The 15543-nt window shown below is 43.6% G+C and overlaps 2 protein-coding genes across 8 annotated transcripts in view; one reads left to right on the top strand and one right to left on the bottom strand.

Moving 5' to 3' along the window:
- The window catches only part of VPS13B (vacuolar protein sorting 13 homolog B), a 513325-nt gene extending 508420 nt beyond the window's left edge, over positions 1-4905 (top strand). For all 5 annotated transcript variants that reach the window (XM_045581364.1, XM_036436747.2, XM_036436745.2 and 2 more), the window contains one exon: positions 3488-4905. In XM_045581364.1, the coding sequence (XP_045437320.1) occupies positions 3488-3739 (252 nt within the window). In that variant the 3' untranslated portion in view covers positions 3740-4905. The remainder of the gene's footprint in view (positions 1-3487) is intronic.
- Positions 4906-5271: 366 nt separating this feature from the next.
- On the bottom strand, positions 5272-14102 carry LOC118718183 (cytochrome c oxidase subunit 6C). Of its 3 annotated transcripts, none has more exons than XM_045581371.1 (4): positions 13951-14102; positions 12226-12354; positions 10179-10307; positions 5272-5399 (listed from the first exon to the last, which is right to left on the bottom strand). In XM_045581371.1, exons 2-3 carry the CDS (start codon positions 12337-12339, stop codon positions 10194-10196), a joined length of 228 nt encoding a protein of 75 aa, XP_045437327.1. In that variant the 5' UTR covers positions 12340-12354; positions 13951-14102; the 3' UTR covers positions 5272-5399; positions 10179-10193. The 3 variants fall into 3 exon arrangements, with proteins under 3 accessions (XP_045437327.1, XP_045437328.1, XP_036292652.1); XM_045581372.1 differs by having other exon boundaries at positions 13868-14026; XM_036436759.2 differs by lacking the exon at positions 13951-14102 and having other exon boundaries at positions 5272-5400.
- Between the last annotated feature and the right edge of the window lie 1441 nt (positions 14103-15543).

The raw sequence follows: 15543 nt of genomic DNA, 5'->3' as shown, positions 1-15543 counted from the left end.
ATGGGGGTTGGGGCTAGCTGCCAGCGAAGTCTAATGTGGCTGCCCGCTGGTACTGCGGGAGTGGCTGCTGGAGTCCAGGAGGGAGTGTGGGGAAAGGGGGCGGGGGAGCCACCAGGTGTACACGTGAGCGCCCAGCAGCAGGCCAGAGGGGTCCCGGCCTGGGGCTAAGCCCCCAGACAACTTGAACAAGGTGTGGTGGGCATGGGCTGGGGTGCGGGAGAGGGCAGGACAACGAACTCCAAAGAGAGCAGGCCTGTGCAAGGAACAGGACAAGGCAGCAGGCCATGTAGCTTCTGTGACACAGGCCCTGCTGTGCACGGTGTGGGGGTGGCTGTAGCACGTCTGGCACAGGAGGACCGATGAATTGTGGGATGTCATGAGTGAAACAAGGTATGGGCAGTAGGCCAAACCTTAGCAAGTTCACAGAACAGGAGGTCTGACTCACTCCCCCACTCCTCAGACTTGAGAGGTCAAATTTTTTATAAACCAATGTCTCTCTCTCCCATCTACTGCTCTGTATCCTGAGGCTGTGTTCTCTTCCCCATAGGATAGTTTCCCATCCCCTCAATCCCCTGCGTGCCTCCTAGGTGTTCTATTTAGGCTCTTGGGGCAGATCCCTGGCCACACACAGTTGATGGCAATGGATGTTCAGGTTGAGCATGGGGGAGCGGAGGGCAGCAGCAAACTTGCCTCTTTCGGATCCTAATTCCTTCTTTCCTTTTCTGCTGGAGGGGAGCCTGTCCCCCCACACCACTGCTTGGGTAAAATTATCTGAGGTGGAAAGCAGCCAAGCACAACAACTGAGGTTTCTCTAGTTTCTTGGATCATAATCAGTCGAGCTTTAAGCTAGGGCTTGGCACAAGGACTACATTGCTGCTTCAAGTTGATGACTTTCTGGGAATAAACAGAGGTCAGATGTCCAGGCTGACTTTATTAGATCTGCCAAAATCTTCTGATCTAGTTGACAATAAAGCACCAGTGATGTGGCTCCAGGATTTGGCAGGGGGATAGCATCATTATCTTCAAGTCCTTAGTCGTTAGCAAGAAACTTCCAAGGCCCTGAGCAGTATTTGTGACCATCATTATTCCTTAACTGCTTGGGAAGTATTTCAGACCCTAAACTACTGGGACTGGAGAGTCATCTTTTGCCGTTGTTAAACTGCCTTTAGTCAACCGTGAGCCTTCTCGCTCCTCTCTTTGTGAAGGATGCTGAAGGGGATTACCACAGCTGGGGGAACAAACCTGTTTCTCTAGCGCTCAGTGAGGTATCTGGCTCACCACCCCTAGAAGTTTCTCAGGCTAATGGGTAGCGAGGGACCAGAGTTACAGGCAGCACTGCCTCTGGACACCATGCTCTCCACTGGTTTTCCTTTGATGTTCAGGTTAACGAGGGCTGGGATTGAGGCACGGCTAAAACAGGCAGGGAAAGACGGAGCAGGACTGCAGGGATCTACGACAGACAGTGAGCGTACACAGCGGCAGCTGGAGAGAGGGTGGATTTCCAGTATGCAGACAGCCTCCCAATTCTTTTTCATACCTCTTCCACTTCACCTCTCCCCTCATAAGAAACTGACCCCTCAGGCTTCTGTCCAAATTCTAACCTCCCCCATCCACTTTTTTTCTGAGTAAACCCTTCCTTAGGAGCATGGTAATCCACGTATGTTCTAAATAGCGGTGCTGCTAGACCGTGAATTTTCCTCGGTGGGCGAGGTCAGTGCACACCAACCTAATCCAGACGTAAAGCTGGGTAAGAAGCCTACCACTGTCTTCTAGGGAAAACTAAGAGCAGTATTTTAAAACCTTCATATAAAATGGCCTTTTCTAGGTTGTGCCCTAGATACTAGGAAGCTCAGCTCCTTTGAATTTTAAAAGGAATTAATTTGCAGATGACATCATTCAGTATATTCAAATATGACAGGACTCAGATGTTTTTCTACAAGCAGCATTTGCTTTTCTTGGGTAAACGCAGCCATTTTTAGGGTAATAATTGCTTAATATGCCTGGCACATTACTGAAGTCCCGTTTGAGAGGCTCAAAATGAGTCAGAAGGTCAATTTATTCCTTGGCCGGATTCCTTTCACAACACGGGCTTTCCTGTGCTGCTGTTCAGGAGGAGCAATTAAGACCTTTGTGTACTCAAAGCTTTCCAGCCGAGTTCTGACCCCATCAAATGATATCAGCGCTCTGGCTTGTGCCTGGTGGTGCAGCTTTCATGTGTCAGTGAGTCTTTAGGGGCCTGTATTTTCCTTCCTGAGCTTAAAATGAGACCCAAATGCTAACGATGCCCTACTCACTATTTTGGCAGGCCCCCTTGACTCTCTGCCGTCCCACTGGCTTTCTGTTTAAGACATTCTTGACTGTATTTGTGCCCTATAGATACAAATTCTTTACTACTTTGAAGACTAAAGAGCCCTCATTTAAATGTTTCTAATTCTGCCAGAGTGGCCTCGCCAACATTTAACAGGTAAAGGCCACACGGAAAGATCAGTGGCTACCTGCTTCCCACAGACCAGCAGCTACTGTGGATGTACACGAGCTAGCTAGTTTCAGGGTGGGAAGAATTAAGAGCTCCAAGTACCTTTGATGGATGCTTTCTCAGGAAATCTCATTTGAGGACTTAGGTACTTACTGTATCTCAGTTCTACTTGAGTTCCATTGAAGATGAGCCAGACTTTTATGAATCATAAATGTACTTTGCATCCTCCTTTTTCCATAAAAATTTCCCCTTCTGCCCAGTTTTATTTTCTCTGGCTTTAAATCCTAGTATTTATAAAAACAGTAAATGTTACAGTTCAAAGGTATTTTCTTAATGCTCTGTCCAAAGCCACTGGTTTGAAAGGTGCGCTTCCCGCTTTCCTGGCCAACTCAGAAGTGCGCTGTCTGCAGTTGGAGGAGACAGAGCTTTCACTGGCGATGAGACTGATAGAGGAAGGGTCCTTTGTTTCCTGGGCTGGTTAGTGAAGAACAGTGACGGATGTTTTAAGTTGAGTAAAAGGTTATGGTCAACTTGAAACATGGGAATTTTATGTACCTCCAAGTACTTATTCTAAGGAGGCTGTCTTTATATCCTCGTGCAGAGCTTTTGTTACACTGCTGAAATCACAGTATTGTCACAGTCAGGAAAAGTAAAAGCAGTTTTGGGTAAAATAGCTTTGTTAGATACATTTGTAGGCTATCAAAATTATTAAGCAAAAGAAAGGGGATAGCCAAAACCAGTTTGGCTCAGTGGATAGAGCATCACCCTGCGGACTGAAAGGTCCCAGGTTCGATTCTGGTCAAGGGCATGTACATTGGTTGCAGGCACATCCCCAGTAGGGGCTGTGCAGGAGGCAGCTGGTCGATGTTTCTCTCATTGATGTTTCTAGCTCTCTATCCTTCTCTCTTCCTCTCTGAAATAAAATATATTTAAAAAAGAAAAAGGAGATAATTCTGCTATGAAGTTTTATAAGAACTGGGTCACTACAGAACCTTTCATCTTTAACCCCAGGCGGATCGAGTCCGAGAAAGGCTGTCAGAGCAGCAGTACAACAGGCTTGTGGACTACATCACCAAGACGTCCTTCCACGTGGCCCCCAGCTGCTCGTCCCCACAGTCCCCACCATGCCCGGTGGTGCCTGTGGAACCTCTCCCCTCCAATGTGAAGACGTACAGTTACCTGGCGGACCCGCATTTTGCTCAGGTCTTCATCAGTAAGTTCACCATGGTGAAAGACAGAGCCCTGAGGAAAGGGTTCCCATGAGGCCCTCCTCAGGCAGCGTGGTTTTAGTAAGAAACCTGAACAGCTCCTATGGACACAAGGCCAACACCTTTCTACAGTTAATTAACTCGATTCCTCCTCCTCAAAACGAAGATTCTTGAATAAAAAGGAGTGAAAAAAAATTTTTCCATTTGGGGACAGTTGACTAACAGAATACTGTGGGTTGCAGTCTTACCACAGTTGGAAATACATTCCTTTTTGTTCTATAATATTTGCTTACAATTTCTATAATTAGGATCTGTCAGCACTCGGTTAATGTACAAGGTGGTCAGGCCTTAGAGTGGAGAGACATTAAAACTTCATTTCTAATGACATTGTCTTTGCTGAATACCCTGATCTGGAAAAATTTGGTCTCTAAATGAAATTGAGTATTTAAGATTTTGTTAAAACTTGTTACTAGTACTTACAGGTGCTGTTATTAAGTGAAAGCTGCTGTGTATACTCCTTAAAGTCTGTATTTTGCTGAAATTTACCAAACATCCTGATGCCTGTCCAGGTACATTCTGGAAAAATGTTTTTCCATTTTGTTTTACTAGTCAAACTTAAAAGTAAATCTTTTGTCTACTCATGAAAACAGACCTAGAGTGCTCCAGTGAGTCTCTTTAGTCTTGGGAACAAAGCACTACTGGGAACATTCCCTTGTGTGCTGGAGGAGAGTCAAGAACCCCAACATCAACAATGAACCAGACCACTTTCTTTCGCTTTTAACAACAGGTTTGGCTCCGGATGCTGGGTCACTAGATATTTTAGTATTTAGTAAATATCTCAACTCCAATGAAAGATGTTATTAACTTGGGCCTACAACCTGAACCTATAATTGTGAGACACGTAAGAAAATTCAATTTCAAACGTCCACTAATTTTTAACTGAAGTCTCACCTATTATGTATAGGCACCATAAGTCACTGCATAGTTGTTTCTGGAAAGCAAGTTTGTTAATGGACAATTCAGACTGACTATAGAAATATGGTTCCTCCATTAGTTTGTTGTACCATACTCATTTAGGAAAGTGAGTTTTGTCAACCTCAAGAGTAACTATTTTTAAGAATGAAGATATACATTAATTTTATGATAATTTTGAATACTACTAAGATTTGTTATATAAAATTATTTAAAATAAAAGGAATCCTTGAATTAATGACCACACAATGTGTGTTGTCACTGGGTATTTTGTTTTTTAAATGGTTTTCACTGATACCTGATATAATTGAGCTCACATTGTTAAGACACACAAATTCTGAGTTAAGGGCCTGGCCAGGTAGCTCAATTGGTCCCTGTCTTTTCCAACAGCCCGCAGTATAATAGTAATGTTGGCTTAAATCAATAACCCAGGACCAAGAAACTGTACTTAGCAGCATATCTCAATGAAATGGGCAAAACATCAGTTATAAAAAATGTCCTAAAATAATGAAATTTAATACTGAAATTATCTTAAGGTTCAATCATTTAAAAATCCCGAACCAATTCTGATGCAAGTGCCCAAAAATTACATCATTAAGAATAAGGAGCAAACACTTACTGTCCACAGTATTTCATTGTTTATTTATCAAGAGAAACTATTCCTTAGCTCAAATATTCATGTTTCATAGAATTCAGGAATACAGGCCAGTGACAAACTTCCGTGGAATTCAACCCAAAGGAATTCTGTGGAGAAAAACACAAAGCTAAGTTAATATCCAGCATTCTTTCAATCTCTCTCAGTCTCTTACCATCCCTGAGATCACATAAGGTCCGTTCCTACTAGTAGCCCAGGCTTTGCTCACTCAGCTTTAGCCCAAGAGAAGCCCAGTTCAAGCTACCTGAGCTCACGGTCCTATCTCCACCAAGCTCCTGACCAGCCTCTTTTCGGTTACAGCACCCTATTTCTGCCTTTTTGTTTTCACTTTCCAAACTGTTTTTTTCCCTTTTCTTAAGTCCCCTTGCCCCCATTCCCTTCTCATACCCACATACTCTTCTTAAAAGCAGCAGCCCATCTGTTCTAAACAATTTCTGTCTCCAAATTTTTCTTTTTCTTATTGGTTTTTAAACAATAAGAAAAGATAAAAATCTAATATTTGAAATCACCCTAACATCTAACCATGAAACGCATACCCACTGAATAAAATCTGAAAATGTCAGTTATAAGAAGATAGTAATGTTAAGTTTAAGATTCCATACAGAACCATTAACATTTTCTTGACCTTTTCACCTTCAATGATTTTGTATAATTTAACATAGGTCATCCTTAACATTCCTAATATTCTCTTAAAATAATCTGTTCATGTTTATGAATCATTTTAGGCTAATAGTCAAGATTATAAAAAAGGCACAATTCCTCATCAATTTTCCAACAATTGAAAATAAACTTCTCTGTACTTTTTCTAAGTAATTCTATGGCTAATTAGTCCATGCATCTATCTGCATTTCAGAACTACTTAAGCAACTATGGAAATGGATTACAGAATTGAATGTTTTATTAGGCAAAAAATACTTAAATGTCTCGAGTCTTTCAGAAAAGTGATCTTAAGTCCAATTTAGTAGGTCTCCTCCAAACCCTTGAGAAAGATATAAGGCATTTGGAATGCTCACTGAGGTACAGTCTTCCTGAAAAATAGTCACCTTATCACATCAAACTCACACTGGCTGGAGAGAATCTTTAATCTTATGTCTCCCACCAGGTTGTTCACAGAATAAAGGTTTTGGTTTTCGAAATGACAACCGATACCTCAGCACAAAAAAAAAGGGGTGGGGGGAGGGCTCCCTGGCAACAAGAGAGAGAACACTTTGGTGCTGGCAAAATCAATGATTAGCACCGTTTTTTAAAAAACACACAAAGTGGCCATCAAGAGAGCTAATGTTGTGAAAGAAACAATGATCACAAAGAGGTGGAAAAGCTGCTGTTGATTTGGAAAATGGAAAAGCAGTAAGCCAGCACAGCATTTTGGAGGCAGTGACATATGAACAAGCAAAGAGGCTGTGTACTGACCTGAAAGACCCCCACGGCCAAAAGCTAAAACTGATTCATTCAAGGCTAGAAGGGGGGTGGTTTGATAAATTTAAGAAAATAAGTATAAAAAAAAAACACTTCTAAAAGTGTGATTTTTCTAATGCCAATTAAGCAATAAAGAAATCATTCTGAGCCGAAGTCAGCAAGATGGTTGGCTGTGAAGCTCCAGGCTCCCACTCCCCCACATAAACCAGCAAAGAAAGAACCAATGTGTCTGTGTGAGAACTAGAGACCAGTTATGAAGCTACTGCAAATAAGTGAACACCTAAAGAAGAAAAAGCCCCTCAAAACAGCAGGAAATGTCATGAATTTTTTCCTCCCGTCCTCTGCGTAGCAGTGTGGTTTCCAGCCAGCTCCTGGCTTCTCCCTCAGGACAGGAGAACTTGCTAGATTCTGGCTTGTTTGGGGACTGTTTTCTATAATACTTGCCTATCTGGAGCACTAATGGGAATGGTGACATCATTTAGATATCAGCCTGCAGGCTGCTGAAAGCAGTGAGCTGCAAAGGAAATGAATGATGAACAAGAGATTGAGACTATGGGCTGAGCAATACAAAAGAGGAGCTAAGGCTACTTAGAGGAAGCAGGGGTCAGAATCTTAGGGGCTCAAACGTGATTGACTGGACTTGGGCACTAGAACAAAAGCAACGGTTAAGGGACTGTACATGGGAACTAGAACAAAAGCAAAGACTAAAGCAAGAAATAATCCCAGAAAAAGTCTGGGACAACCATAAGCCTTTATGCTAGGCTGTTGAGATCTCCTACATGAAGCAAATCCACAAACAGGAGAGGTGGCTATTTAATCAAATGCCTAAATTTCAACCAAAGATCATAAAACATAAAAAGAAACGTGGCTCACTCAAAGGAACAAAATAAATCTCCAGAAACCAACACTGAAAAAACACACTTTGACTCTGACTTGTCAGTCTTTAAAACAACTATCTTAAATATGCTTAATGCGCTGAAGAACTGAAAACTAAACGAAATCAGGAAAATACATGAATAAAATGAGAATATCAACAAAGAAAATATATTTTAAAATACTACAGAAAAATATAATAACTGAATTGTTAAATTCACTAGCGGGGTGTTAGCAGTGGGAAAACACAGCCATCTGTGTCAGACTCAGACACAGAGTCAAACCCCCAGAAGATTCAGCAAACCTGAAAATAGTCCATTTGAATGATTGGGTCTAAGAAACAAAAAGTAAACGAGAGCTTAAAGGTCTTTTGGGGCATCACCAAAAGTCCAATACATATACATTATGGAAACCCAGAACAAGAGAAGGGGCAAAAGCTTATCTAGCAGAAACAATGGCCTAAATGCCCCAAACTTGAAGAAATGAATACACAATTACAAGAGTTACTTGGAAGTAGGATAAATGCAGAGATCCACACTAAGACCCGTTATAATCAAACTATCAAAAATAAAGACAATGAATCTTTTTTTTTTAATTACAATTTGTTGTGTGGGGTTTTTTTTAATGTATTTTTATTTATTTCAAAGAGGAAGGGAGGATAGAAAGAAACATCAATGATGAGAGAGAATCACTGATTGGCTGCCTCCTGCATAACCCCCTATTGGGGGATCAAACTTGCAACCGGGTTCAAAGATCCCTGCTCAACCACTGAGCCACACAGGACAAGGCAATCTTTAAAAGGTAGCAAGTGAAAAATTGATTCATAGTCTACCACAGAGCCTCTGTTAGATTAGCAATGGTTTCTCAGCATGAACTTGCAGATCAGAAGGCTGTCCATTAATATATTTAAAGTGCCAGCAAAATACATCGCATATCAAGGAAAACTATCTTTCAAAAATAAATTGAAGGCATTCCCAGGTAACCAATAGCTAAAAGATATGGAGTTTATTACTAATAGGCCTTCAATGGGAGTTGCAAGTTAAAATGGAGCCTGCAAGTTGAAATAACAATACACAAAAATTAAAAATAGGCAAAGAACTTGGATATTTCCTCAAAGAACATATACAAACGGTCAACAAGCATGAAAAAAGATGCTCAACATCATTAAACAAGACAAGTTTGCTGAGAATATGAAGAAATTGGAACCCTTTTTACACTATTGCTAGAGTGTAAAATGGTCCAACACTATGCAAAATAGGATGGCAGATCCTTACAAAGTGAAAAATAGAACTACCATATGATCCAGCAACTCCACTTCTGGTTATTTACTCAAAATATTTAAAGCAGGGTCTCAAAGAGATTATTTATAAATGAGGTGGACAGTTAGACTTCAGTAGAGCACGGACCGTGGGCCAGGTACAGAAAGTCACCAGGTGAGAAGCCACAGGTGCCTACCGACAGACAGACACTGTAAGGTAGGCCTCATCCCAAGGTGACCTTCTTTCCTGGTCACTAGGTCTGAAACCCTGATCTTTCCCCCAGTAGAGATAACAGCAGTCGAATTCCAGTTCCAGACCCAGATAAGCAACAAAACCAGCCTCAGGACCAACTGCATAGAATCAAGACCCCCTACCCTGAGTGCCACCGTCAATGGAAACTATAATCCTGAAAGGACACACCTGGAAACCTGCTGAATATTCTATTCAAACCTTCTCCTAGGGCCTTCCCTAAAGTCTCCACCCTTAAAACTCTTAGAGGACCCAGTGCGCTCTCCCTCCTTCCTCTTCCTCTTCCCCTCCCCGGGCAAGTTACCATTAGCTGTCTCCCAAGCTCCTAGGGCCCTTCCTTTGTCTCCATAACTTGTTTCCTAAGTCCATTTCTTCTAGGAATTACTTAATAAATGTTCTTTTACAGTTTGGGTCTTGGCTCTGAATTCTTTCCTAGCCAGAATGAATTTTGGTTAGGAAATTTTGGCCAGGTTTGGTCTGACCCCACTTGTCTATCAAGTGGTGTCTTTCCCACTAACATCATACCAGTGTTATGCATAAGTCAAAAAAAGGCAGTAGCCCTAAGGTTTGGCTCAGTGGATAGAGCGTTGGCCTGGGGACTGAAAAGTCCCAGGTTCGATTCCGGTCAAGGGCATGTACCTTTGTTGAGGCATATCCCCAGTAGGAGGTGTGCAGGAGGCAGCTGATTGATGTTTCTCTCTCATTGATGTTTCTAACTAACTTTCTCCCTTTCAAATATGTTAAAAAATATTAATAAAAAAGTAATCCAACTGTCTGTTGGATAAATGAAGAAAAATATGGAATATACATAAGATGCAATATTTAGCTTTAAAAAGGATATTCTGACACATGCTATAACAGATGAACCTTGAGGGCATTACATTAAGTGAAATAAGCCAGTCACAAAAAGACAAATACTCTCTGATATAAATGGTGGTTGCAAGATGAAGGGTTCTGGAGATTGGTTATACGACAATGTGAATGTGCTTAACAATACTGAACTATACATTTGAAAATAGTTAAGGTGGTACCACAATTTTAAAAGTTTTAAAATGGTAATTTCATATTACCTTTACATTCCAAGATCACTTTGTACTCTGAAATATACCAGCCTTCTTCATCTCCTCAAAATCTTTCATGGAATCGTAATTTCTGTAGAAATCTGCATATGCCTTCTTTCTTGGTTCAGCTACACCAAACTGAAAAAGAGCACATCCCATTATGGCTATTTTTTAGATTAGAAACAACATCTAAAGACAACATAAATCAAACCGTTAGTGTTCACCTTTAACTTGACCCCTGTATTTCCTAAGACAAAGGATGGAGGTTTTGACACAGATGCAAGGAAAGGGAAAGAAGTCTCAGAAACTAGTCAACAAGAAAGGTCCTCCCTGCGTGGGAGGGAAAGCCCTTGTTGGGTGTCTATGTTGATAGGAGAGAGAAGGTAGACTGGCAGGCGCCAAAGGAAAATATCCAGAAAACTGAAAGGTTGCCCGTTATGTATGTTTTTAATACCACTGACCATACACTTAAAAATGGTTCAATTTTCTAATGTTCATTTTGCCACAATAAAAAAAGTTATTTATAAAAAGGCATAACATTAAAGAGGGTAAAGCTTTAATATGCAAAGCAATTTTCTAACAATTTTGTTAATTCTTTTTTTCTCCTGTGGCAACAATTCTTAAAGGTGCTGTCAAAAAGAAAAGCCAGCCAAAACCAGTTTGGCTCAGTGGATAGAGCGTTGGCCTGGGGACTGAAAGGTCCCAGGTTCGATTCTGGTCAAGGTTATGTTACCTTGGTTGTGGGTTGTGGGGTGTGCAAGAGGCAGCTGATCGATGTTTCTCTCTCATCGATGTTTCTAACTCTCTATCCCTCTCTCTTCCTCTCTGTAAAAAATCAATAAAATATATTTTAAAAAAAGAAAGAAAAGCCATCCAGGTTGGTGTGCCTCAGTGGCTGAGCATCAACCTATGAACCAGGAGGTCATGGTTCAATTCCCAATCAGGGCACATGCCTTGGTTGCGGGTTCGAACCCCAGTGTGGGGCATGTAGGAGGCAGCAGACCCATGATTCTCTCCCATCATTGATATTTCTCTCTCTCTCTCTCTTCCTCTCTGAAATTAAAAAAAAAAAAAAAAAGCCACAGGCACAAAATGGTATTTGTGCCCATGATACCAAACCTGTATTTAAGACCTAACCTAATTGATTAAAATTTTTTTAATCCTCACCAGATATTTACTGATTTTAGAGAGAACCATCAATGTGAGAGAAACATCAACTGGTTGCCTCCATATGCACCCCTACTGGGGATGGAACCTGCAACCGAGGTATGTGCCAGACCAGGATTGGAACCTTCAACTGTTTTGGTGTACAGCAGTGGTTGGCAAACTCATTAGTCAACAGAGCCAAATATCAACAGTACGACTGTTGAAATTTCTTTTGAGAGCCAAATTTTTAAAACTTAAACTTCTCCTAATGCCACTTATTCAAAATAGACTCACCCAGGCCGTGGTATTTTGTGGAAGAGCCACAGTCAAAGGGCCAAAGAGCCACGTGTGGCTCACATGCCTCAGTTTGCCAACCACTGGTGTACAGGATGATGCACCAACCATCGGAGCCACCTGGCCAGGGCCAGAAACAATCTTTATCAACCAGTTTTGAATTTCCTGGTCAAGCACCAGTAAGGTGATTTATCCCACATGGTCTTCAGGGTAGGTGCTAATCAATATGATTAGTGTCCTGTTAAGAGAAAATTCAGCCATCTACAGGCCAAGTAGAGAGGCCCCAGAAGAAATCAATCCTGTAACCACCTTAGATTTCTAGCTTCCAGAACAGAAAATAAAACTTCTGTTGTCTAAGCCACCCAGTGTGTGGACTTTGTTATGGAAGCCCTAGCAAACTAATACAGCTTCATTTACAGATGGAGGATAAGTTATCTGGGAATAAGGTACTTTCCTATCACACGAGGTATTATAAATGGAGGAAGGGTTAGAGAAGGAAGTACATTAAAGAGAGTTTCTTTAAAAGACTTGAAATTGCTTATGAAAATAAAATACATGTTTAAATGCAAAGCACATTTGGGACCACAATCACAAAGTAAAAAACATACTTACATACCTTATAGGAAGCTGCAACCCCCAGCGAGACAAGTACGGCTCCAACAATATGAAATCTCAGGCGCCTGGCCAGAAGGCCGCGCATCTGAGGTTTTGGCAAAGTTCCGGAAGACATGGTAGTTATATTCTCCTGGTAAATGACAATTTTTAAAAGTTCTTAGAACAATAAGAAATCTAAAGAATTCTATGCTTAATGCATCTTAGTACCCAGGGAGCCACTGAATGGATAGATGGATGGTGGACCAACTCCCCCTACAAAGCCTAGGATGTTTAATGGCTCAGGCTTGTGGGGAAAGAAATAAACGTTACCCTCAAGGATCTTCTGGCCGGTCTGGTCTAATCATCAAATAAAGGTGAGGCTGATTAGCAAGAGGAAATAACTGAGTTTAATATATACATAAACGTATGGGCACCCCACATGCAGGAGCGGCTCAGAGGCAGAAAGGGGGAGGGAGGTATGAGACATCCTGAGCTAAGGATGAGGTAATACTCCTTGGGGGCTTTCAGGGGTCACAGCAGGTTAAGGACAGATGTTCAATGAACAAAAAGTTTGCCAGCCATATAGGTGGGATTGTGGATGATAAGGTGGAATTATGGATGGTAAGGTCCCTAACTCAAGTTCTTCTCTAAGTAAAGGGAGGAGGCACAGGTTTCTCGGGCCTGAAGCTAAAACTGCCTTTAGCATCCTGGCTGGTTTTGCTCAGGGGTTAGACGGTTTGTCTCTATTCGGGTCTATTGGGCTGCAGGTTCGATTTGGTCAGCGTGCCTGAGGGAGGCAACCAATCCATGTGAGACACATCAATTTTTTTTTCTCTTCCCCACCCCCTTTCTTTATCCCCTCCACACTCTTAAAAAAAAAAATCAATGGAAAAAACAAACGTGGGGTGAGGAGTAAAAAGAAATCGCCCTTAGCTCAACAGAATCTGCACACCAGAGGCACATCTTGGGGTGACTTGTGCTGTACCCCCTGCCTGTCTTCATCTACCCTCCTCGCGTGCAGAACGACTACCCTAAATAAGAGCTGAATACTGCAAACAAAAACCTCCCCCAACGACGGACAGCAGCGGCTCCAGGCTGCCGAGTGTAAACGCGTTTACAGCGCCGACTTCTCATTCAATCTTCGGGGCAATCCTAGGAGCCCAGTTTTCACTGAGGGGAGCACCGGGGCACCCGCGGCGGCCGGAGCTCGGGCAGGAGCCCGGCAGTGGCCTGGAGGGCCCCCCGGAGCCGGCGGCCTGACCGCAGGGCTCCGAGGCCTCCGAGCGGGGCCGCTCCCGCAGACCTCCCTCCCCGGCCGGCGGGAGGGCGGCGGCGAGGCCGTGGGCACGGGGAGGAGGAGGCCGCAGGAAGCCGGCCTTCCCCCCAGACACCCGCACGGCCCCCATGGCGGCCGCTCAAGATGGGGCCGGACAGGCCAAATGACCCGACCAAGGTCACAGTGACGGCGGCGGAAACACAGCGGCCCGGGACCGAGGCCCCCGCCCACCGGAGCCCGGCCGCCTCCCCGAGGCCCCCGCGGGCCCCCGCGTCCTCCCGAGGCCCCGGCGGGGGTCGCGCAGGGGCCGGCGCGGACGGGAGGGGGCGGGGGGAGTAGGGGGGTCCGAGGCTCCACGACCGACGGGACGCGGAGTCAGGGCTCAAACCCGAGGCCCACGGACCGCAAGCAGCAGGCGGCGGCAGCAGCCGGGGGAGCCCGAACACGGTTCACCAGGGCGACCCGACTCACCCGCAGCCCCAACGTCCGTCCTTCCAGGGGGAGAACTGGGTGACGCCGCGGCAGCGCGCATGCGCTCCAAAAGGAAGGGGCAGACGGTGGCCGAGAGAGGCCAAAAGACCTGTGGCGCGCCTCCTGCAGCCCATGGCTGAAATTCACCTGTGTGATTGCATTAGTTATGTGGCCTTCAGCTTAGGACTTGACTTTCTGAGCCGGTTACCTTCATAAAGCGGAGGTTTTTATTTTACTAATACAGATTTGATATGAACTTAGGAGAGAACTCAGCGATATTTAATATGTAAATCTTTTTTTAAAGTTCAAGGACAGCACAACTCATCCTGGGCCCATAGGTTGTCTGAACATTGTGCACAAACCGACATTTTCTCTATTATAACTACCCTGAGGCGAATAACAGTTTCGTTTTGGGTAAAAGATGAATGAGACAGCCTAGCTCAAAGCTTAGCATACGAGACAAACATAAACAGATTAACACCAATTCCAAGCGACTGTGGAAGCCTGGCAGGGCTGAGCAAGCGTTGATGGAAGTATTTGTGTGGGGTTTTAAGTAAAACACAAGTGTTTTGAAGGAAGAAAACTTGTATTAAAAGCGTATTAAAAGAGGAGTGTAAGGGTAAGGCTCTTTGCTTTAGGGCAGTGTTTCCCAAACTTCTCTCATGATGAGAATCACCTGGTGGAGTTGTTAAAATACAGATTCCTGAATTCCAACTAAGAAGTGCTAAACTAGAATTTTGGTGAACATATAGGTAGAATTGTATACTTAATTAGTGCTCTAAGCTTAATTCTCATCATGAGAGGAGTTTGGGAAACACTGCTTTAGGGGATTGAGGCATGGTTGTTAAAGGAAACCACCTGGATTTGTAAAGCATTATTTAAATCAACTCAGCAACCACCGTGGAAGCTACACTAGGACAACAAAAGATACATGGTATTGATTCAACTTGTTTCGAGGAATGTTATAGAATAGAAAAGCTAGGAAAATTCCAGGGCAACCGGAACAGGGAAACTAAGACAGACAGACAGCAGTTTGCAGCCACCGAGTAAATCCTGTTTTCCCTAAACCAGGGACACTTAGGAGTAAATGGTTTGCACTTCTCCTCCACCAGTGGGTAAATAGCTTAAATCACCTACTCAGGGAGACATAGCAGAAACCAATTAGTGCCATTTGCCAACCACACAGATAAATAGAACTCATTTGGGTACATCAGCAAAAAGCTGATGAATATTCTGTCCCCTAAGACCTCCCCTAAAGGTCCAGCCTGCTCTACCTCCAGGGAGCATGCCTCTGCATTCCCTTTCCCCTCTCCCACCCCACAGGCAATATCCCCTAACCTCTAAGGGACCCCATGAGGCTTGCAGCCAGGGGAGCAATGGTCCTGACTCATGGGCATCTCAACCACTGAGCAACACTGGCCAGGCTAAGAGCAGTACTTGATTGTCCTTCCGGGAACCAACCCTTACCTCGCCCTGGCCATGTGGATCTAGCAGGGTCATATGACTCAAAAGGGGCCAAACAATATAGTCAACCCCCTTGGCCACAGCCATGAGTTTGGGATAAGCAAAGAGCCCTGACCAGAGCAATGAAAC

Source organism: Pipistrellus kuhlii, unplaced genomic scaffold (assembly GCF_014108245.1).
Source record: "Pipistrellus kuhlii isolate mPipKuh1 unplaced genomic scaffold, mPipKuh1.p scaffold_m20_p_14, whole genome shotgun sequence".
Taxonomy (NCBI): Eukaryota; Metazoa; Chordata; class Mammalia; order Chiroptera; family Vespertilionidae; genus Pipistrellus; species Pipistrellus kuhlii.
The sequence above is the reverse complement of the archived record's forward strand: the minus strand, read 5'-3'. Positions and strand labels throughout refer to the sequence as shown.